This window comes from Cheilinus undulatus, linkage group 13 (genome assembly GCF_018320785.1).
Source record: "Cheilinus undulatus linkage group 13, ASM1832078v1, whole genome shotgun sequence".
In the NCBI taxonomy this organism is placed as follows: domain Eukaryota; kingdom Metazoa; phylum Chordata; class Actinopteri; order Labriformes; family Labridae; genus Cheilinus; species Cheilinus undulatus.
This window is the reverse complement of record NC_054877.1, coordinates 49306860-49330543: the sequence shown is the minus strand read 5'-3', so window position 1 is coordinate 49330543 and position 23684 is coordinate 49306860. Positions and strand designations below refer to the sequence as shown.

Sequence of the window (23684 nt, the reverse complement as noted above, 5' to 3'; positions counted from 1 at the left end):
GGTCTATTGTAAAGTTAAGCTGTGATATCCAGTTATATTAAACCTGAAAAAATAACCACTCTCATCAAAAAAAAAAGTCTCTTTTTTAATTCGTTTATGTAGAATATAGCCTCCTAAAACTATGTCAATCTATTTTGATATAAAAATTGAAAAAAAAAAATAATGGAAAAGGTGGTGAAGTTGGATCTTAAAAGCAGCAGGAATGGGTTAGAAGTGGGAAAAATTAGATAAGAGTGACTGAAAATAACCGAAATAGGCAAAAATCGGCATAAATAGTGGTAAAAGGGTATTAAAAAGTGGCTAAAAAGGCTTTAAATTAGCAAAATGTGTGGAAATTTGGTGAAATGGGAAGACAAATTGATTTAAACTGGCAAAATAGTGATAACTGAGAAAAAAAATAGGTAGATACTGGCAAAAATTGGTCAAACTGGCATATGAGATAGTGAAATGTGGTTAAAATGGGATAAAATGGGCATAAAAAGTGGTAAAATGGGGTAAATAGTGGCAATAATGGGCCAACAGAGGCAACATTAGTCTGATGTGGCAAGAATTGGTTTAGAAGTGGAAAAAAAAGGCAGAAAAAGTGTGTGAAGGGTTTAAAATGGCAAAAATGTGTTTAAATTTGTGGGAAAAATGATGAAAACTGATTAAGATTTGGCAAAATTGGTGTAAAGAAATAATAAATTAAAATAAATTCATAGTCTTTTTTTTAGGACATCTGGAGACACCCTCTTAGTGTCTTTCAACCCCCAAGGGGGTCCTGACCCCAAGGTTGAGAACCACTGCTCTAATAGACCATTCAGGACTCTCTCATAGAGCAGCGTTTGTTTGTGAAACGGTCCGTTAGTATTCAGACACACTTCTGTCTGACTTTAGGTTATAAGGGTCTGCCGTCCCAGGTTCTGGTTTCAGCTACCTGAGTCCAGGGAGATCCTCTCAGGTGTTCTGGGGCTGGCCGGCAGGTGTTCCACCTCCACCTGGATCAGCTCCGTCTCATCAGGCTTGGTCCGTTTGCGGGGGCTCTTGGAGCTGCCCTTCCTCCTCAGAGGACTCCTCCTCTGCTCCTTGTTACTGACGACGGCCACGCCTCCTCCGTCACTGCTCCCACTGCCCTCCCCTGGGTCGCTGAGGTCCACCAGGTCCAGAGCTGTGGACAGGACTGCAGGACAGCGTGGAGAGAGGTTAACATCCAGAGAGGTTAAACTTCTGTTAGTCTGTTTTGGAGGAAAACTCTCAGAGAAACAAATCAGTAAATAAACAGTTCAGTGTCATCACCCGGGTCTCCCTGATCCACATCATAGTTCCTGCTTTAACCTGTCACATCTAGTTTCATGGTTGATCTGTCAACTTAGCTTTGTAGCACACTTGGACCGCCTGCAGGGGGCAGCGTATCCTGATAGAAGCCCTCCAGATTCAGCCAACATGATTTTACTTCCTGTATTTGACAGAGCAGAAACTCAAGAGGAGCTTCGTACAGTAAGGATGGAAACACAGCCAGGTGATTCAGTCTTCACCTGTTCATTTATAGCAGGGGTGTCAGACTCAGTCACAGCAGGGGCCGGATTCTGGATTCAGGACTAACCTGAGGGCCTAACAGGGTTAACATTTAACGGTAAACCCTCAACCTCATTTCACGAGTAATAGAATATGAAAAAAGACCTAGCACTGATGATAAACAATTCTGAAGTTAAAAAAGTAAAAAGATAAGTTTAAAGGCTCACAATCTGAGAAAAGTAAATTTATTCTTTCAAAAAGGTCAAAATGTAGTAGGTTGGAAATGCTACGTGTTTATTTTTTTTTTTATGAAACAGACACCCCCCTATTTTTTGTTAAATATCTGAATTAATCTAACTCTGTTTTCAGTGTGTTGACATCAGGTCAATACCCAACCACAACAGTAGATGGCACTGTAGCGCTACTGTGGATACTTTTAGGGAGACTAGTAACCTGTTCTGCTCGTGCACAGCTCAGAAATAAACGAGCACTGCCTGGAGCAAGACGCTAACGTTAGTCCTCTCTCTTATTGGTCCACAGAAACAGTTTTATTGGCTATGCAGTGCATCCTGTGTATCCTCTGCTATCGGCCCAGATTCCCCTAGGTCTGGCGCCGGTAACAAAAACATGAAATTGAAAAACTATGTTTTTAAAGACAAATAAGAAAGTCAAAATAATGAGTTTAAAGGGTTAAAATATGATTCTAAATCATAATTATGAAATTAAAAGTCAAAATATCATTAAAATTTTAAATTGTGAGTCTAAAAGGTCAAACTAGGGGATTATAAAATCAAAGTAAGGAGTTCAAAATATGAGAAAAAGTACAAAATAATTAGTTAAAAAGGTCAAAACATGACTTAACATGTTAAATTATGAATCTTAAAGCTCAAAATATTATATGAGAAGTCAAAATTACGAGTTGAAATGCTCAAAGTACGAAATAAAAAAGTCGGAATCCTAAGTTTGAGTCCTAATTGTGAGATGCAAAATTGAAAATAGGAAATTAAAACACAAATTCATTTATTTTCCCACATTCCTGACTTTTTATCTAAATATTTTTACTCCTTTTTCAGTTTTTATTACTTCTTAAATCATCAAGGATAAGTTTACCATTTTATACTTGAGGAAATTGCAGACCTCAGACTGATGGTCCAGTTAGAACAGAAATATCAGATCAACTCGCAGGCCGGATCCACACTATATTGCCAAAAGTATTCACTCACCTGCCTTGGCTCACATACGAACTTCAGTGACATCCCATTCTTAATCCATAGGGTTTAATCTGACGTCGGTCCACTCTTTGCAGCTATAACAGCTTCAACTCTTCTAGGAAGGCTTTCCACAAGGTTTAGGAGTGTGTTTATGGGAATTTTTGACCATTCTTCCAGAAGCACATTTGTGAGGTCACACACTGATGTTGGACCAGAAGGCCTGGCTCTCAGTCTCCACTCTAATTCATCCCAAAGGTGTTCTATGGGGTTGAGGTCAGGACTCTGTGCAGGCCAGTCAAGTTGATCCACACCAAACTCTCTCATCCATGTCTTTATGGACCTTCCTTTGTGCACTGGTGAACAGTCATGTTGAAACAGGAAGGGGCCATCCCCAAACTGTTCCCACAAAGTTGGGAGCATGGAATTGTCCAGAATCTCTTGGTATGCTGAAGCATTCAGATTTCCTTTGACTGGAACTAAGGGGCCAAGCCCAGCTCCTGAAAAACAAGCCCACACCATAATCCCCCCTCCACCAAACTTTACACTTGGCACAATGCAGTCAGACAAGTACCGTTCTCCTGGCAACCCCCAAACCCAGACTGGACCATCAGATTACCAGATGGAGAAGCGTGATTGGTCACTCCAGAGAAGGCGTCTCCACTGCTCTAGAGTCCAGTGATGGCGTGCTTTACACCACTGCATCCCACGCTTTGCATTGCACTTGGTGATGTATGGCTTGCATGCAGCTGTTACCGTGGAAACCCATTCATGAAGCTCTCTACCACTGTTCTTGAGCTAATCTGAAGGCCACATGAAGTTTGGAGGTCTGTAGCCATTGACTCTGCAGAAAGTTGGTGACCTCTGTGCACTATGACCTCAGCATCCTCTGACCCCGCTCCATCATTTTACGTGGCCTACCACTTGGTGGCTGAGTTGCTGTCGTTCCCAATGGCTTCCACTTTGTTATAATACCACTGACAGTTGACTGTGGAATATTTAGGAGCCAGGAAATTTCACCACTGGACTTGTTGCACAGGTGACATCCTATCACAGTACCACGCTGGAATTCACTGAGCTCCTGAGAGCGAGCCATTCTTTCACTAATGTTTGTAGAAACAGTCTGCATGCCTAGGTGATGATTTTATACACCTGTGGACATGGAAGTGACTGGAACACCTGATTAACATTATTTGGATGGATGAGTGAATACTTTTGGCAATATAGTGTAACCGTTCCATGGGCCGGAAATTGCCCCCCGGGCCTTGAGTTTCACACCCCTGGTTTATGGGAATGAACAGGATTATTAACAGTCTGAAAACCATCACATGAGTCAGGACTGTTTGTACCGGGTTTCCCTCGCTCCTCGCCACTTTCACCAAAAGACCGTCACCATGAGGGAAGGGCTGCCGGTGTGTCTGAGTTCTAACAGTGATAGAGATGAAGGACTGTAGTGGATCTGGAAATCCACCAGGAAGAAGAAAGAAGAAGCCACGCCCACTTAGGTCAACATCAGTCTTAAGTTCTGGAGGACTCTGGAGTCCATCCTGCTATCATGAATGTTTTTAACATTTTAGAGACGTCCCTCTTCCTGCGTCCATATTTACCTACAGCTCAGAGGACGTCCAGCCTGTAATCCTCCGTCTCTACCCTGGATCTGAAGGTTTGAGAAATATAAATGGGAATGATGTGAAATATTTTGGTCCTGGGTGAGGAGAGAGTCAGACAGCCTGCAGTCAGAGTGGAGGGTTTAATGTGATCGCCATAATCAATGAATATGAGGTTTCATGTTCATTTAAAGCTACAATAAGCGAGGAGAGATTCTATTCCTCTACAGCGACCTTTAAACGTCTGAAACACGACGCCACGGTCTGAGCCTGGACCTTCTGCTGCCGTCTCCGTTTAACAAAAACACACAGAGAGGGAGGAGATGATGCATGTGAGAGTAGGACAGGAGGACAGGGAGGGTCAGAGGTGATAATTAATGTGAAGACACCTGCCGAGACCTGAGGACGCAGATGGTGGCGAGGAGCGCTGAGGTCGGACAAGGGCGGAGAGCCAGAGGAGAGAGGAGGTGAGAGGAGGACAGAGGAAAGAGTTAGAGGAGGATGGAGACAGAATTTTATGTCTACGGCACTCTGAAGGATGTGGAGTACATGGGTAGTGATGGATCTATCATTTAATCTCTTTCTGCATACATGATAGAGGCTTAAATGAACCCTGAGGTGATTCTGGGGGGGCGATGGGGGGATGGGGGGGGCATCATTAACCAGGGAGTACCTGCAGTGTTGGAGGTGAGGGGTCGGGTGGAGGGGGCGTCGCTCCGGCTCTCTGACAGGAAATCATCGATGGAGGGGCTCAGCAGGGGTCGACTCTCCTGCTGCTCTCGGACCAGCTGGAGACAAAAACAGAAAAGAGAGAGAGTCAAGGCGTGGGCGAGTGAGAGAGCCTTTACCACAGAGACAGATGATTATAAATATTCACTATTTTGATCCTATTTAATGTGGTTTTATTTCTGATTTTACTTTATCTTTCATTTCTACTGCAGTTCTAACATCAGTGTTACCGTCATGAACAGATGACAGAGAGAGTGTGGGAGGAGTCAACAGCAGGGTCAACCAATCAGAGAGGTCACTGATAAACCAGAGAATGGACCCTGAAAAACCCAGAGAATGGACCCTGATAAACCCAGACGAAGGACCCTGAAAAACCCAGAGAATGGACCCTGAAAAACCCAGAGAATGGACCCTGAAAAACCCAGAGAATGGACCCTGATAAACCCAGACGAAGGACCCGGAAAAACCCAGAGAATGGACCCTGAAAAACCCAGAGAATGGACCCTGAAAAACCCAGAGAATAGACCCTGAAAAACCCAGACAAAGGACCCTGATAAACCCAGAGAATGGACCCTGAAAAACCCAGACAAAGGACCCTGATAAACCCAGACAAAGGACCCTGATAAACCCAGAGAATGGACCCTGAAAAACCCAGACAAAGGACCCTGATAAACCCAGACAAAGGACCCTGATAAACCCAGAGAATGGACCCTGAAAAACCCAGACAAAGGACCCTGATAAACCCAGAGAATGGACCCTGAAAAACCCAGACAAAGGACCCTGATAAACCCAGACAAAGGACCCTGATAAACCCAGAGAATGGACCCTGAAAAACCCAGACAAAGGACCCTGATAAACCCAGACAAAGGACCCTGATAAACCCAGAGAATGGACCCTGAAAAACCCAGACAATGGACCCTGATAAACCCAGACAAAGGACCCTGATAAACCCAGAGAATGGACCCTGAAAAACCCAGACAATGGACCCTGATAAACCCAGAGAATGGACCCTGAAAAACCCAGACAATGGACCCTGATAAACCCAGAGAATGGACCCTGAAAAACCCAGACAAAGGACCCTGATAAACCCCAGAGAATGGACCCTGAAAAACCCAGAGAGTGGCCCCTGATAAACCCAGAGAATGGACCCTGATAAACCCAGAGAATGGACCCTGAAAAACCCAGACAAAGGACCCTGATAAACCCAGACAAAGGACCCTGATAAACCCAGAGAATGGACCCTGAAAAACCCAGACAAAGGACCCTGATAAACCCAGACAAAGGACCCTGATAAACCCAGACAAAGGACCCTGATAAACCCAGAGAATGGACCCTGATAAACCCAGAGAATAGACCCTGATAAACCCCAGAGAATGGACCCTGAAAAACCCAGAGAGTGGCCCCTGATAAACCCAGAGAATGGACCCTGAAAAACCCAGAGAGTGGCCCCTGATAAACCAGAGAATGGACCCTGAAAAACCCAGACAAAGGACCCTGATAAACCCAGAGAATGGCCCCTGATAAACCCCAGAGAATGGCCCCTGATAAACCCCAGAGAATAGACCCTGATAAACCCAGAGAATAGACCCTGATAAACCCCAGAGAATAGACCCTGATAAACCCCAGAGAATGGACCCTGATAAACCAGAGAATAGACCCTGATAAACCCAGAGAATAGACCCTGATAAACCCCAATGAATGGACCCTGATAAACCAGAGAATGGACCCTGATAAACCCCAGAGAATGGACCCTGATAAACCCCAGAGAATGGACCCTGATAAACCAGAAATGGACCCTGATAAACCAGAGAATGGCCCCTGATAAACCCAGAGAATGGACCCTGATAAACCAGAAATGGACCCTGATAAACCAGAGAATGGCCCCTGATAAACCCAGACGAAGGACCCTGATAAACCCAGAGAATGGACCCTGATAAACCAGAGAATGGACCCTGATAAACCCAGAGAATGGACCCTGATAGACCTTTACACTCCCCCCCACCCATGATTGTGGGTACTGTAGTTCTTATCCCAGGGTTGTAGATAAAGAGTGTTTAGTTCTTTAAATGAGGTTAATCTCTGATGAACTACAGTAAATTCTTCTCCAGGGGTAAACGCCATCGCCTCATACTCAGGTAACTTGTGGTCAGTCTATCCTGGATGGTTATGACATAATGGCCAATCATCAGATCCACTATGGAAGGTTTTTAGTTTCTGTATCTCCCAGCTCCTCTGGTGGAATAGTGAAAGGCATTCTGGGAGACGTAGTGCTGGGACTGAGGCCTGATTTAACCTGCTCACAGCTCTGTTTGTGTGTCTAATCCTAATCCACGCCACCGTGTCCACCCACATGTCAGCTGGAATATGTTCATAGTTAATCCTGGCAAAGAGCACAGCGGCTCCCCCGGCCCGTTAAATAAACACTCAGCCTGGAATCTGACCAAGGCCAGGGTCAAAGGTCAGGCGGGAACAGGATGACTCGTACCGACTCAGACACAACAAGAGGAAATAACAAATATTCAGACATAAACAGGAAGAATCAGAGGAGCTGATGGGGATAAACCTCAGATCTAATACAGGATCATTCTGGGCTCTATAACAGCTGGGACACTGAGAACGTTCAGACTCTAAAACATGTCAGCTCTAAAGATGACTGTTTACGCCTGAATGCAAGAGGCAAGGATGGAATGTTTTCAGCGTGACATGACATCACCTTTCCCAGGCCTATTGAAGGCTTTAAAGGATGACATCATCAAAGGCAGAGGACGGAATGGTCATGAAGCTGGGGACGTTTTCCCTCCATTTTTGCCCAATAACAGGCCAGAGAAGGGAACTGAAGGTAAACCGCTCCTCACCAGCTCCACCAACTTTTCCAAAGGTTGTCAACATGAGAGAGAGATTGTTGGTATAAATGTGCTGTAATAATGACATGAGAGAGGACGGAGACTAGTGAGAGAGACCACCAAGACACCTATGACTACTCTGAAGGAGTTTCAAGCTTCAGCAGCTGAGATGGAGAGACTCTGCAGACAACAACTGTTGGCCGGGTTCTTCACCAGTCAGAGCTTTATGGAAGAGTGGAGAAGAGAAAGACACTGTTGAAGAAAGCTCAGATTCAATCTGGACTAGAGTTCACCAGAAGGACTGTGGGAGACTCCATGGTCAAGAGGAAGAAAGTTCTTTGGTCTGATGAGACCAGAATGGAGCTTTGAGACCATCAGACAAGACGCCAAACACTGACATCACCACAAACACACCATCCCCACTGTGGAGCACGCTGGTGGCAGCATCATGCTGTGGGGATGCTCCTCAGCAGCATCACACTGTGGGGATGCTTCTCAGCAGCATCACACTAGGGGGATGCTCCTCAGCAGCATCATGATGCGGGGATGCTTCTCAGCAGCATCATGATGTGGGGCTGGTTCTCAGCAGTCGACCCTGGAAGGCTTGGAAAGGTAGAGGGTAAAATGAACAGTCTTCTTCAGTCTGACAGAAAACTACAGCTTAGAGAAGATTTATTTTCCAGTCAGACAATGAGCCGAAACATCCAGAGAAAGCTACACAGAAATCCTGTACTAATATTCACATTTCTAGGGACATTATTTACTCATTGATTATTTTCACGTTACTGGCAGCATGCCTGTCCTTATATGGCCATGGCTGATGACATCACAAGAGAGGCGGGCACTGCCCTTCATCTCAGAATCTCATTGGCTGTAGACAGAGTAAGGAAGGTCCTGACTGGTCAGTGAGGGGTGGGTCTAAAAGTCAGAGGTTGGCAGACATTAATATAACCTGGAAACAGACATGATTATAGTAAACAGCTGACTGCTGAGAACAACGGAACACCTGAAATACTCCAACACCTGTCCATGGATCTGTCTGGATGTAGTCCTGGTTTCAGACTGGGTTTAGTGGAGACTCTGTTTCTGATGGACTAGAGTCTCTAAAGCTGAGCCAGCTCACTTTGATAAATGCAGTAACTGTGTCTGCTATGGTGGATTTGTCTAATGTGGTTTAGTTCTGAACAGTCAGCGTGAAAATAACTGAAGAGTTGTTAAAAAGCTGTCCTACTGATGACTTTAGGGTTCAACACAAACGGACAAACTAAACACAGAGAGGAAACAAAGAAAACAACGACAGCAGGATGGAGGTAAGACAGAAACAAGGACATAACAGGATGATCAATAAACAAACAAACAAACAAACAAATGAACCAATCAGAGAGAATGTTTGAGATGGATCAAGCGTGGTCGTCATGCCAACCTTGGTTGTCACGGTGAGGAGGGGGTTTCCTTCTGAGGATGCCTTTTTACCAGGAAGCTCCTTCAGCACCATGGCAACGACCCTTTCCCCTTTCCCCTACAACAGATCAACAGGATGTTTACATCACTGCAGCTCACACCCTTTCAAAACAAAGCTCACATTCAGGCTCTAGGAGGTTCGTCTTATTTTGAAACTCAACCCACAGCCTGAAGGTCAAAACGATCCGTCAGGATCAGAAAGATCTAGGATTTCATCACTGAAGAACGTTCATCTGTCAGACGACGGTTTTAACCCCTAGAGGGCGCTGGCGCTGCTTTCTGGTTTTATTATTCTGACTGTGCTAATGCTAACAGAGGGTAGAGGGTACTTTTTTATTTCCAAAACAACTGTTAAATACTAACATCAGAACCTGTAACAGCTCAGTAACGATGTCTGTAGGGTTTTTGTACCCACTCAGCCTGTTGGAGACCAAAAACGTCCCACTAGAATCACAGTAAAACACACATTTATGATATTAGGCTTTTATTCAAATTTACAGTTGTTTCCTGTTTGTCAGCTAATGTCAGACATTTGACCATATTTGGCATGAGGGGGAAATTACATGGTTTTCTTGGTTTCCTATAGGGGGCGCTATGATAACAATTAATCAAAATATTACAAAAAATAACTATTGCATAAAAATCTAAGCTGTTGCTCATTATAAATATACTGTCAGAATTAGTAGATATTTAAAAAGGTTAAGGTTGGCAGAATTGCTGCAAAATGACCAGATAAAATGGTGAAAAGGGGTTAGAGAGTAATGAAATGGGTTGTGGAGTTGCAAAAAGAGACAAAAATTGACAGATAAAGTGGTGAAAAGAGGTTAAAATGTGGCAAAATTGGTAAAAGAGGAAAAATTTGGCAAAAAAGTATAAAAAATTGGTTATGAATGACAAAAAATAGTGCAAAAAAAGTAATGAAAAGAGGTTATAAAGTGGCAAAAATAGAAGAAGCGTGGCATAAATGGATAAAAGAGTGGCACAAAGGGGATAAAGTATGGTTTGCATGGGTTTAAGAAAGGCAAAAACTGGGTTAAGCAGGAAAAAGTATCAAAATTGGGTTAAAAGTGGCAAAAATTGGTGAAAAAAATGTAATGAAAAGGGGTTTAAAAAATTGCCAAAAATAGAAGAAAAGTGCCAAAATGGATGAAAGGGGATCAAACATGCAGGGAAAGTGGTTAAAACGGGTTAAGAAAGTCAAAAGTATCAAAAATGGGTTTAAAATGGAAAAAAAAAAGTGAAAAAAGTAATAAAAAGGGTTAGAAAGTGGCAAAAATAAAAGTGGCAAAATGGATTAAAGAGTGGCAGAAAGGGGATGAAACATGCAGGGAAAGTGGTTTAAAAAGGGGTTAAAATCTTGTAAAAATTTGGTAAATGAGGCAAAAAGGGGTTAAAAATATCAAATCACAATTAGGGAGGGCCCTTACTCTGGGATTTTCAGGGGCCCAGCCGATCCTGTTGTCAGGTGTGTCTCCTTGTGTCCTGCTACATTATGGATAACAGGGATAGATCTCACTGGTAATGACTGAAATGTTAATACAGTAATATGTCAATCAGACTAAAATATTGATTTAATCTTTGTGTGTTTGAAAGTCCAGCCCCCAGGGTTTCTGTTGAGACTAAATCTGGTCCTGGTGCAGATGGACTTGATGAGCCCCTTTTTAGAGCAACATATGCTCCCATCCAGACAACATCTCTGTCAGCAAGACCATGCTAAACCACAGACCACATCCATCACAACAGCATGGCTCCACAGGAGAGGAGTCCAGGTCCTGAACTGGTCTGCCTGCAGTCCAGACCTTTCACCAACAGAAAACATCTGAAGCATCAGAAAAGGAGAAATCCAGCAAAGAAGACCCAAAGACGTGTTTCAAAAACCTCCATGAGGTCCGTGTGGTAGATCTGCGCTGGTTTCTCCACAGACTGATAAATCAGAGTCTCTGTTAACGGCTGACGGAGTGAGGCCTGAACTGATCTACTGACATGATCAGAGGGTCGTTTCCTCATCCACAGGGAGAGGTTTGATTCTGAGGTGTTGCCCAGTCCCGGTCCACAGAGCGCCCTGTTAGAGGTTTGGTTCAAACATCACTGAAGACTTTAACCCCAGAAAGGTCTCCCTTTACCCCCCTTTTACCCAGTCCTGGTCTACAGAGCGCCCTGTTAGAGTTTTGTGAAGACTTTAACGGAGCATGTCTGACAGCAGAGAGCTCTTAGCTACAGAAGTGAAACCCACCAGGAGGGTCTGCTGAGACCTCTGATCTCCATGATCCCTGATCCTGACATCACACCACACAGAGACAGGAAAACCTGGAGACTGGACCTGAGGAAACCTGGAGACTGGACCTGAGGTAATCCTGGAGACTGGACCTGGGGAAACCTGGACCTAAGGTAGACCTGGAGACTGGACCTGAGGAAACCTGGACCTAAGGTAATCCTGGAGACTGGACCTGGGGAAACCTGGACCTAAGGTAAACCTGGGGACTGGACCTGAGGAAACCTGGAGACTGGACCTGAGGAAACCTGGACCTAAGGTAAACCTGGAGACTGGACCTGAGGAAACCTGGAGACTGGACCTGGGGAAACCTGGACCTAAGGTAAACCTGGGGACTGGACCTGAGGAAACCTGGAGACTGGACCTGAGGAAACCTGGACCTAAGGTAAACCTGGAGACTGGACCTGAGGAAACCTGGAGACTGGACCTGGGGAAACCTGGACCTAAGGTAGACCTGGAGACTGGACCTGAGGGAAACCTGGAGACTGGACCTGAGGTAAACCTGGAGACTAGACCCCTGATAAACAAAGTAGACTGGACCCCAAAAAAACTAGAAACTGGATCCCAGAAAAACCCAGAGACTGGACCACATTAATGAAAAGAATGCTGCAAATTCAACAAATGACCATCTTCAGTTCTTTACAACCTTTAAAATGTTTAAAAACGCTGTTGTGCTTAATAATGTGGAACTGTGCATTTAGAGTTTTTTTATTTTTTAAATAAAAATATTTATCATTGGGAGGTTTGTTTGATAAAATATGAATTCCCAGACAGCAAGCAGTTATTGAAACTATATTGAACCGATGTTATTTTTCCAACCATAAGTCATTGAATCAACATTGAAATCTGATGTTGATTCTACATCATGTTGCACCATTTCTTAATATTGAAACAACATTGAAACTCTGAACATAGAACAACAGAATTTTAGTGGTATTTCAATTATCAGGAATATTGAAACAACGTGGACATTTCTACTCAGCTATGAATCAAGGTGGTTTCAGTTCAATTTCAACTGTAATAAGCTGAATATCCAGGCCTAAAAACCCTGCTTTATCTACAGCCAGGATGTGAAAAAGTGATGAAAACCTTCCAGAGCAGGCAAGAAAGGACTACACCCGACGACTTTAAAGTACATATAAACGCATTTTTATTCAAATTTAATCACATTTAGTGACACATTTCCTGGTGCTGGCGTCCAATTCCCTCTGCCCTGTCTGGTGCACACCGCAGCCACTTCTGCACATCCTGGACAAACAAAAATTGGGTGACTGTTCCTGGTCCCCCCTGCAGTACAAGAGCATCTAAATAGAAAATACAAAGTGCAAAGTTAAGCTTAGTTTATACTTCGCAGCAGCAGGAAACCTAGAGTGAAAATGTGACTTGATGTAGAATCCTGTCAGTTTCTGGTTCTTACTCTCTGATTGGGTAATAGTTGCAGCCTTGCATACTGACAGACCTGCATTGAATCTAAAACAGAAAAAACTAAAAACTACACAGATGTTTTTTGTTTTTTATTTTATTTTGAAACAGAATGTCCAAAGAATGAAAGGTTCACAGATTTGTTACCAACCTTGGCCTGTGTATATTATCAAGCAAGAATACCAGATTTTTGAACAACAGATAAAAAATTGTGTACTTACCTAGGTGCTTGGCTCCAGAATGAGACACAATGGATGAGTCCACCACTCGATGATCTCCTGGTCAACCATACATCATCTAATTTTCGATCATATTTCCCGTGTGACTTGCAGTTTCCCGGTCAACTATGAATCGATGGTTTTTCAATAACGTGCAGTTTCGCCGTCAATCATTTTTCAATTATTTATCAACATTGGTGTCATCGCCCCGTCAACCAGAAGTAGATGCTTAATCAACCACAATAGCCGATCATAAATCAATGATGTTCTAATGTCATAGTCATCAACATCAGGTACCATCGACATCGCAATGATGATTCAATGTTTATTAATCATTGAGAAATCGATATCAACCATTCTGACAGTTCACATGAAATATCAACATTTATTCAATGACGTCTTGCCGGCTGGGTTATTCTCTAACAGCTGATGACCTGAAAATTTGCATCGAATGTTTAAGAAAATCAGAGAAAAATATCACTTTCATAATAATTTGGAACGCGGTATAAAATCAGATTAAAGTTTAAGGTTTTAAATGTGACCAAACTAAATGATGAGACTGGATTTACTCTGAAACTAACTCTGGTCTATCCTCTGAGCATTCCTGTCCATCAGGAAGTGATGTAACCACAGCCAAACATCCCGCTGATATGACAGCGAGTTAAAGCGGCGGGGAGCTTCCCCGGGTCACTCCTCGAAGAGCGGTTCATGTGACGGAGCAATGACCGGTCTCCAGGCAGAGACGAGGCTGGAGTGCGTCAGTGAAGGCAGCAGGAGTATATCAATAAAACATCGGACGCTTTATTATTAGAGCGGCTCAGACGTGGAGCGTGATGGACGGAGAGGAGCTACACGTCTCCAAAGCCGCCAGCTCCTCGTCCTCCTGCAGGATTAATCATGTTTCAGCCTGTCTGCAGGTGATTTAGAGTCATGTTTCAGCTCCAGTACAGCCAGGTATACCACACATCTACACAATATTTAACCAGCTAAAGGTGAGACGGGGGACAATTTAGGACTATGTAAAGCATTACCCCCTCCTCTTTACCTACATATCTGTCACATTTAAACAATTCAGATCATCACACTCGTTTAATATCACATCCCTGTGGAGGAATGTTGTCCTCCTGGGGTCCCTCCAGAACCCAAGTGTGCTTGAGCTTGAGGTCATGGTTCTTTTGGGACGTCCTGGATGAGTCGTCCATGTTCTCTTGGAGTCATGTTGGTAGGCCGGCCACTCCTGGGAAGGTTCCCCACTGTTCACAGTTTTCTCTATTTGTGGCTAATGGCTTTCAGGGTTATCTGGAATCCCAAAGTCTTAGAAACATCTCTGTTACCCGTTCAGACTGAAAGATGTCAGAGTCTTTGGTTCTCATCTGTTATTCTTGAGATGGCTCCATGATGTTTTGGAGATCTTTGAGCCGACTTCACTGTCAGACAGGTTCTAGTTAAGGTGTTTATTCATTCTACAGGTCTGGCAGTAATCAGGTCTGGTAGTAATCAGGTCTGGCAGTAATCAGGTCTGGCAGTAATCAGGTCTGGGAGTAATCAGGTCTGGCAGTAATCAGGTCTGGCAGTAATCAGGTCTGGCAGTAATCAGGTCTGGCAGTAATCAGGTCTGGTAGTAATCAGGTCTGGCAGTAATCAGGTCTGGCAGTAATCAGGTCTGGCAGTAATCAGGTCTGGGAGTAATCAGGTCTGGGAGTAATCAGGTCTGGCAGTAATCAGGTCTGGTAGTAATCAGGTCTGGCAGTAATCAGGTCTGGCAGTAATCAGGTCTGGCAGTAATCAGGTCTGGCTGTAATCAGGTCTGGGAGTAATCAGGTCTGGCAGTTATCAGGTCTGGCAGTAATCAGGTCTGGGAGTAATCAGGTCTGGGAGTAATCAGGTCTGGGAGTAATCAGGGCTGGCAGTAATCAAGTCTGGCAGTAATCAGGTCTGGCAGTAATCAGGTCTGGGAGTAATCAAGTCTGGCAGTAATCAGGTCTGGCAGTAATCAGGTCTGGCAGTAATCAAGTCTGGCAGTAATCAGGTCTGGGAGTAATCAGGTCTGGCAGTAATCAAGTCTGGCAGTAATCAGGTCTGGCAGTAATCAGGTCTGGGAGTAATCAAGTCTGGCAGTAATCAGGTCTGGCAGTAATCAGGTCTGGGAGTAATCAGGTCTGGCAGTAATCAGGTCTGGGAGTAATCAGGGCTGGGAGTAATCAGGGCTGAGTGTGAATAGTCAAACTGAGCTCATGTATGTGGTTAATCACAGTTCATTCCTGATGTGACAAGGGGGGTAATGACTTTTTCACATAGAGCCAGGTAGGTCTGGATGGGATTTCCCTTAATAAATGAAATCATCATTAAAAAATGACTTTTTGGATGATCTGTTTCTTCTAACACCAAACTCAGAGTTTAAGAGCTATTCACCAATCAGCTGAAAACTTCTCTGATCATCTCCACTGCTGTTTGACTCTCTCTCCCCCTGTCGCTCGCCCAGCTGTGTGTGTGTTTGTGTGTGAGGGTGTGTGTGTGTGGGTGTGTGTGTGGGGGGGTGTGTGTGTGTGTGTGTGTGTATGTGGACTAAAAATAACCCTGTGTTGTGCTGAGCAAACACTCCTCCATCAGACAGTGTCCCAGCAGACAACAGCAAAGCCAAGCTCACTGCTTCAGCAAACACTGGCATCCTCCAAGGGACAAGGACCGCCAGAGTACTGCAGTAATACTGCAATACTGGTATAAATACTACTGCAGTAATACTGCAATACTGGTAAAAATACTACTGCAATAATACTGCAATACTGGTATAAATACTACTGCAGTAATACTGCAATACTGGTATAAATACTACTGCAGTAATACTGCAATACTGGTATAAATATTACTGCAGTAATACTGCAATACTGCTACAAATACTACTGCAGTAATACTGCAATACTGGTATAAATACTACTGCAGTAATACTGCAATACTGGTAAAAATGCTACAGCAGTAATACTGCAATACTGGTAAAAATACTACTGCAGTAATACTGCAATACTGGTATAAATACTACTGCAGTAATACTGCAATACTGGTATAAATACTATTGCAGTAATACTGCAATACTGGTAAAAATACTACTGCAGTAATACTGCAATACTGGTATAAATGCTACAGCAGTAATACTGCAATACTGGTAAAAATACTACTGCAGTAATACTGCAATACTGGTAAAAAATACTACTGCAGTATTACTGCAATACTGGTAAAAATACTACTGCAGTATTACTGCAATACTGGTATAAATGCTACAGCAGTAATACTGCAATACTGGTAAAAATACTACTGCAGTAATACTGCAATACTGGTAAACATACTACTGCAGTATTACTGCAATACTGGTATAAATGCTACAGCAGTAATACTGCAATACTGGTAAAAATACTACTACAGTAATACTGCAATACTGGTAAAAATACTACTGCAGTAATACTGCAATACTGGTAAAAATACTACTGCAGTAATACTGCAATACTGGTATATATGCTACTGCAGTAATACTGCAATACTGGTATAAATACTACTGCAGTAATACTGCAATACTGGTAAAAATACTACTGCAGTAATACTGCAATACTGGTAAAAATACTACTGCAGTAATACTGCAATACTGGTAAAAATACTACTGCAATAATACTGCAATACTGGTACAAATACTACTGCAGTAATACTGCAATACTGGTAAAAATACTACTGCAGTGTTACTGCAATACTGGTATAAATATTACTGCAGTAATACTGCAATACTGGTATAAATATTACTGCAGTAATACTGCAATACTGGTATAAATATTACTGCAGTAATACTGCAATACTGGTAAATATTACTGCAGTAATACTGCAATACTGGTATAAATACTACTGCAGTAATACTGCAATACTGGTATAAATACTACTGCAGTAATACTGCAATACTGGTAAAAATACTACTGCAGTAATACTGTAATACTGGTATGTATACTATTGCAGTAATACTGCAATACTGGTATAAATACTACTGCAGTAATCCTGTAATACTGGTATGTATACTACTGCAGTAATCCTGTAATACTGGTATAAATACTACTGCAGTAATACTGCAATTCTGGTATAAATACTACTGCAGTAATACTGCAATACTGGTATAAATACTACTGCAGTAATACTGCAATACTGGTAAAAATACTACTGCAGTAATACTGCAATACTGGTATAAATACTACTGCAGTAATACTGCAATACTGGTAAAAATACTACTGCAGTAATACTGCAATACTGGTAAAAATACTACTGCAGTAATACCGCAATACTGGTATAAATACTACAGCAGTAATCATGTAATACTGGTATAAATACTACTGCAGTAATCCTGTAATACTGATATAAAGACTACTGAAGTAATACTGTAATACTGGTATAAATACTACTGCAGTAATACTGCAATACTGGTATAAATACTACTGCAGTAATACTGCAATACTGGTATAAATACTACTGCAGTAATCCTGTAATACTGGTATAAATACTACTGCAGTAATCCTGTAATACTGGTAGAAATACTACTGCAGTAATACTGCAATACTGGTATAAATAATACTGCATTAATACTGCAATACTGGTATAAATACTACTGCAGTAATACTGCAATACTGGTATAAATACTATTGCAGTAATACTGCAATACGCAGTAATACTGCAATACTGGTATAAATACTACTGCAGTAATACTGCAATACTGGTAAAAATACTACTGCAATAATACTGCAATACTGGTATAAATACTACTGCAGTAATACTGCAATACTGGTATAAATACTACTGCAGTAATACTGCAATACTGGTAAAAATACTACTGCAGTAATACTGTAATACTGGTATGTATACTATTGCAGTAATACTGCAATACTGGTATAAATACTACTGCAGTAATCCTGTAATACTGGTATGTATACTACTGCAGTAATACTGCAATACTGGTATAAATACTACAGCAGTAATCATGTAATACTGGTATAAATACTACTGCAGTAATCCTGTAATACTGATATAAAGACTACTGCAGTAATACTGTAATACTGGTATAAATACTACTGCAGTAATACTGCAATACTGGTATAAATACTACTGCAGTAATACTGCAATACTGGTAAAAATACTACTGCAGTAATACTGCAATACTGGTATAAATACTACTGCAGTAATCCTGTAATACTGGTATGTATACTACTGCAGTAATACTGCAATACTGGTATAAATACTACAGCAGTAATCCTGTAATACTGGTATAAATACTACTGCAGTAATCCTGTAATACTGGTATAAAGACTACTGCAGTAATACTGTAATACTGGTATAAATACTACTGCAGTAATCATGTAATACTGGTATAAATACTACTGCAGTAATACTGCAATACTGGTATAAATACTACGGCAGTAATCCTGTAATACTGGTATAAATACTACTGCAGTAATCCTGTAATACTGGTATAAATACTACTGCAGTAATACTGCAATACTGGTATAAATACTACTGCAGTAATACTGCAATACTGGTATAAATACTACTGCAGTAATACTGTAATACTGGTATAAATACTACTGCAGTAATACTGTAATACTGGTATAAATACTACTGCAGTAATACTGTAATACTGGTATAAATACTACTGCTGTAATACTGGTATAAATACTACTGCAGTAATCCTGTAATACTGGTATAAAGACTACTGCAGTAATACTGTAATACTGGTTTAAATACTACTGCAGTAATACTGCAATACTGGTATAAATACTACTGCAGTAATACTGCAATACTGGTATAAATACTACTGCAGTAATTCTGTTATACTGGTATAAATACTACTGCAGTAATCCTGTAATACTGGTATAAATACTACTGCAGTAATACTGTAATACTGGTATAAATACTACTGCAGTAATACTGTAATAGTAGTATAGATACTACTGCAGTAATACTGCAAAACTATCACAAATACTAAGGTAAATACTCCTGCAATACCACTATGAATATGACTTTAAATACTACTGAAATACTACTATAAAGACTACTGCAATTCCAATGCAATACTACTGTAACGACTGCAATACTACCAAAATAGTAGTGCAATACACCTGAAATACAACTATAAATACTACTGCATTACTAATATAAATACTACTGCAATACTACTATAAATACTACTATAAATACTATTATAAATACTTCTACTGCGGTACTAATGCAATACTACTGTAAATTCTACTGCTACACCCATTTAAATACTACCGCAATACTACTGCAGTACAACAACAAATACTACTGCAATACTACTGTAAAAACTTTTGCAATACTATTGCAGTACAACAATAAATACTACTGCAGAACTACTGCAAAACTACCATAAATACTACTGTAAATACTACTGCAATACTCATTTAAATACTACTGCAATACTCATTGAAATACTACTGCAATACTACTGCAGTACAACAATAAATACTACTGCAATACTACTCTGTGCTACTGCAATACTATTAATATAAATACAACTGCAATACTACTGCAGTACAACAATGAATACTACTGCAGTACTACTATAAATACTACTGCAAAACTACTATAAATACTCCACCTTAGAGGGATAGTAGAACACCCCACAATATATCTGGCGCAGTAACAAGGCAATCTGATGTGGACTTTCAAAATAAAAGCCTTCTCAAATATGCCATATTTATTGTTCAACTGCCTAACTTTAAAATGAAATAACTAGGAAATTAATTGGCCAACTTTTAATTGAAATAATTAAGTAACCCCCTGTTACCTCAGACTCATTCCACCTTAGATTTTGCTGAGGAGGAAAAGACATTATCAAACCTGCAACGGAAAAAATAACACCTCAAATGTGAAAATATATTTGAGAGTAAAAAATGAAAATTCATTATTTAATTGAAATAATTACAGAGCTGAAGCAAAAATATATTTCGATTGAAAAAACTTTGCTTATGCTTATTTTTAGTTTCAGTTCAGTGTTTTTATTTTTTCAAATTCAGGATCAAACCATAAACTTTCAGTTTCAATTTATTTATTATTTATTATTTTTTTTAAATTAACAAAACTTTTGCCACAGATTTAGCTCCACAGAGGAGACCGTGGTAGGGTCCTAGTGTCAGGGCTGGGTTATACTGTTTGACTTTTACTCCAGTCATCCCACACGTTAAATCTCCAGGTGAGATCAGTCAAAGATGGCGGCCGCTCCAGGTAAATAAACGCCTCAAAGAGCCACTGGTGAAAGTATGAGGAGGGCAGCATCAAGGATTCGACCCTGGAGAGTTCACTTATTTATATCCTCCAATGATCCACAGAAACGCTCATAATTAATCTTCTATGAGCGTCTCCCCCTGGGGACCACGCTGTGACCACCGTTCAGGACGACTACAGGAGCCTGCAGAGGACACTACAATGTCACAGCCCGGTCCAGGAGGTGAAGCTTTGCTGCTGCTGGATCATTTATTCCAGATTTTTAGATTCTGTGAACTCTCTACCACAGGAACAAACACAGACTTCATTAAATGAGAACATGAAGAACAGGAAGCAGAGTCAAACTGAGATCTAAGAACGTTTTCAGTTTCAATTTCCTGCGAAATAATGAACTCAAACGCAAACTTAAACTCAAGCTAAGAACCTGAGAACTTCAGGTCTGATCCCTGAGACCGACCTGATGGAGGCGGCTGATTACTATCCCATAATCCTCCAGTGCTCAGTGTTAATCTGTGATGGTTTGACTGCTCTGTGGGTGTCTGGAGGTCTGCTCTGCATGGCTCGGCTCTTTTGTGGCGGCGGTCTCTCCTGAAAACAGACCAGGTGAGTTTCTGAGGAGCAGAGCTCGGACTGAGCATGTGCAGAAAGAGGCGGAGACTAGCTTCGTCTGCAGAACGCTGCTAGATAGAGGATGTAGAAACGGAGGGATCCACCAGTCACTTTATTAGGTACACCTGTTCAACAGCTCATTGAGGCTGGCTCCAAACTACCTGATTAAGGCCAGATTTGCCCCCCTAATGATGGGATGAGGTGGGTCCCAACTACTACTCAAATCTGGTCCAAAGAAGGGACCTGGACCTGGGTTAGGTTCTTGATAATGTTTCACCTGTAATCCAAAGCCTTCTTTAGCTCTGAATAGAGACTATCACTTATTTTCCACGGGGCGGGCACCTAAAGACACTTAAAAAGTCACTTTTTTAAAAGGAACCCTGCATGTTTTGGTCCATGCTGGTACTGTAACATCACTTAGCCTGTTAGCTCCTTGTCGTTGCTATAGTAACCACTGTTTCAGACTGGCAGCCAGCGTTAGGGCTGATCTCAGAGACGCTGCACGTCTCACACATGGAGGATTTTAAGATTTGAGGTCTTCTATTTTTCCTTACATCACGAGCAGTTATCGGTCAAACTAGACAGGAAAATGATAAATACAGAGCCATATTTACCTTCTTGTAGCAAATATTTATCTCCGCATGGGTATGAAATATGTTAGAAATCTGTTTCTTGATGAACCAGATGAAGGCCACCAGCTAAAACTCATCGGCCAGGCTTTTAACTAAAACTAGAAGATCCGAGCACATCTCTCCAATGTTATCTCCTCTATGGCTCCCAGTATGTTATAGAATTGATTTTAAGATTTTACTGATAACTTTTAAAGCTCTTAATGGCATAGCTCCTACATCTTAGATCTTTTAACCCCTTATGAGCCACCACGTATCCTGAGATCCTCAGGCAGGGGTCATCTAGTTGTCCCAGGGGCCTGGCTGAAATCTAAAGGGGGCAGGGCTTTTTCGGTCAGGGATCCAGGGCTCTGGAACTCCCTGCCTGAGTCACTGACTTCTTTTAAATCTCCTCTTAAGACATACTTTTATCCAAGAGCCTTTCTGGATTAACTCCTCTTATTTACCTGATTTTATTTGAGTTTGACATGTCTTGATCTTTTTACCTGTACCCACTTTGCTGCCTGATTACTGGTATTTCATTTGCATTGTATTTCCTTTTCTTGCAATGTATGTCTTTTCTTGTGAAGCACTTTGTAACTTTGTTTTGAAAAGTGCTCTATAAATAAGATTATTATTATTATTATAAAATGTGTCTGTTTAATGAAGTTGTTCTCCAAGCTTGTACTATTTATGAAACAAATGCTGCAGGTAAAGATAAACACAGCATGACAACACTTCCGGTTTGTGCTTTTCAAAGTAAAAGCCTGCTTTAATTCGATAATGAAAAGCACTTAAAAATGCATGTTTTCAAAATATGTACTAAATGGGCACTTAGTCAAATAGTTCTACGTAGAGGACACTTAGACGGGAACTTTCTGGTCTAGGAAGTCACTAAAGAGGGCACTTTGTCACTTCAGTGGACTACAGACACTAAACAGCACTTTTCAAATATTGAGCTTTTTAGTCTACTTAGAAGGGCACTAAATAGGGAACTTTTTTTTATTTTTGAAGAATTAAAGGGGACATATTTTACTCTTTAAGACAAGTTTATATTGCTCTCAGAGGTCCCTAAAACATGCCTGTGAAGATTTTTGCTGAAAAAACACTTCCATACTGGATGTTTGCATGTCTAAAAACGTTTTCAAAACAAGCTGTTTCTGTGTCTTCAAATGTGGCTGAGCTGTCTGACTCCGCCCCTGACCACACCCCTCTCAGGAAATAGCTGTGGCCCTTCTGATGTTACAGACACTTTTACCCAAAGTTTAGGACCTGACTGAGATTTGAACCATCAATCTCCCAGATCCAGCATCTCAGCTGATAGGAGGATCAGGAGAGGAGGGCAGAACTTTCTTCCAAGCAGGGAGGGCCAACCAAACCTGGGGGCGGGGCTAACTCCCTATGTGAGGTCATGAGGTTAAAATCTGAGAACGGCTTGTTTCAGCACACATTTCTGAAGGGGAGGGGGATTTTTCTGGTATTTAAGGGGATTGTGGACAGGCCAAGGGCATATGTTTTTGTTAAAAAAAAGCCTAAAAAAGGGACTTTTGCATAATATGTCCCCTTTAAAGGACACATAAAAAGGCCTTTTTTGAATACTGTGCACCTGAAGAACATCTAAGAGGGTTCTTTGTCAAATGTCGTCTTTTCAGAGGACGCTTCGTAGGGAGCTTTAATAAATATTCTGTTCTAGGAGGTCACTAAAGAGGGCTCTTTGTCAGATCTCTTCTACCCAGACTGTCCTTAATGAAGCACTCTCTAGGAGTGTGTAATATTGTGTTTAATCACTAGGAGGGCAGATCGCCACCTGCTGAGTTCACCAGTGAAACCTTCCTCTCAGCCAGAGTTTCATTCTTGTTATTTCTGTTTTTGTCTTTCTGTTTCTACCGCTGACGGTGTCAGAGTCTGACCTCAGACGTAAATATCAGACATGTTTGATGGGGGAGGGGC

General features: G+C 41.6%; 1 protein-coding gene across 2 annotated transcripts in view; it reads right to left on the bottom strand.

The window, feature by feature from the left end:
* LOC121519926 (PEX5-related protein-like) overlaps positions 1-23684 on the bottom strand; it is a 46954-nt gene that overhangs the window by 15653 nt on the left and 7617 nt on the right. The window contains exons 2-4 of one of the 2 annotated variants that reach the window (XM_041803041.1): positions 9305-9400; positions 4983-5097; positions 917-1159 (exon numbers count right to left, since the gene is read on the bottom strand). In XM_041803041.1, the coding sequence (XP_041658975.1) occupies positions 917-1159; positions 4983-5097; positions 9305-9400 (454 nt within the window). The remainder of the gene's footprint in view (positions 1-916; positions 1160-4982; positions 5098-9304; positions 9401-23684) is intronic. The other variant, XM_041803042.1, reaches the window with a different exon arrangement.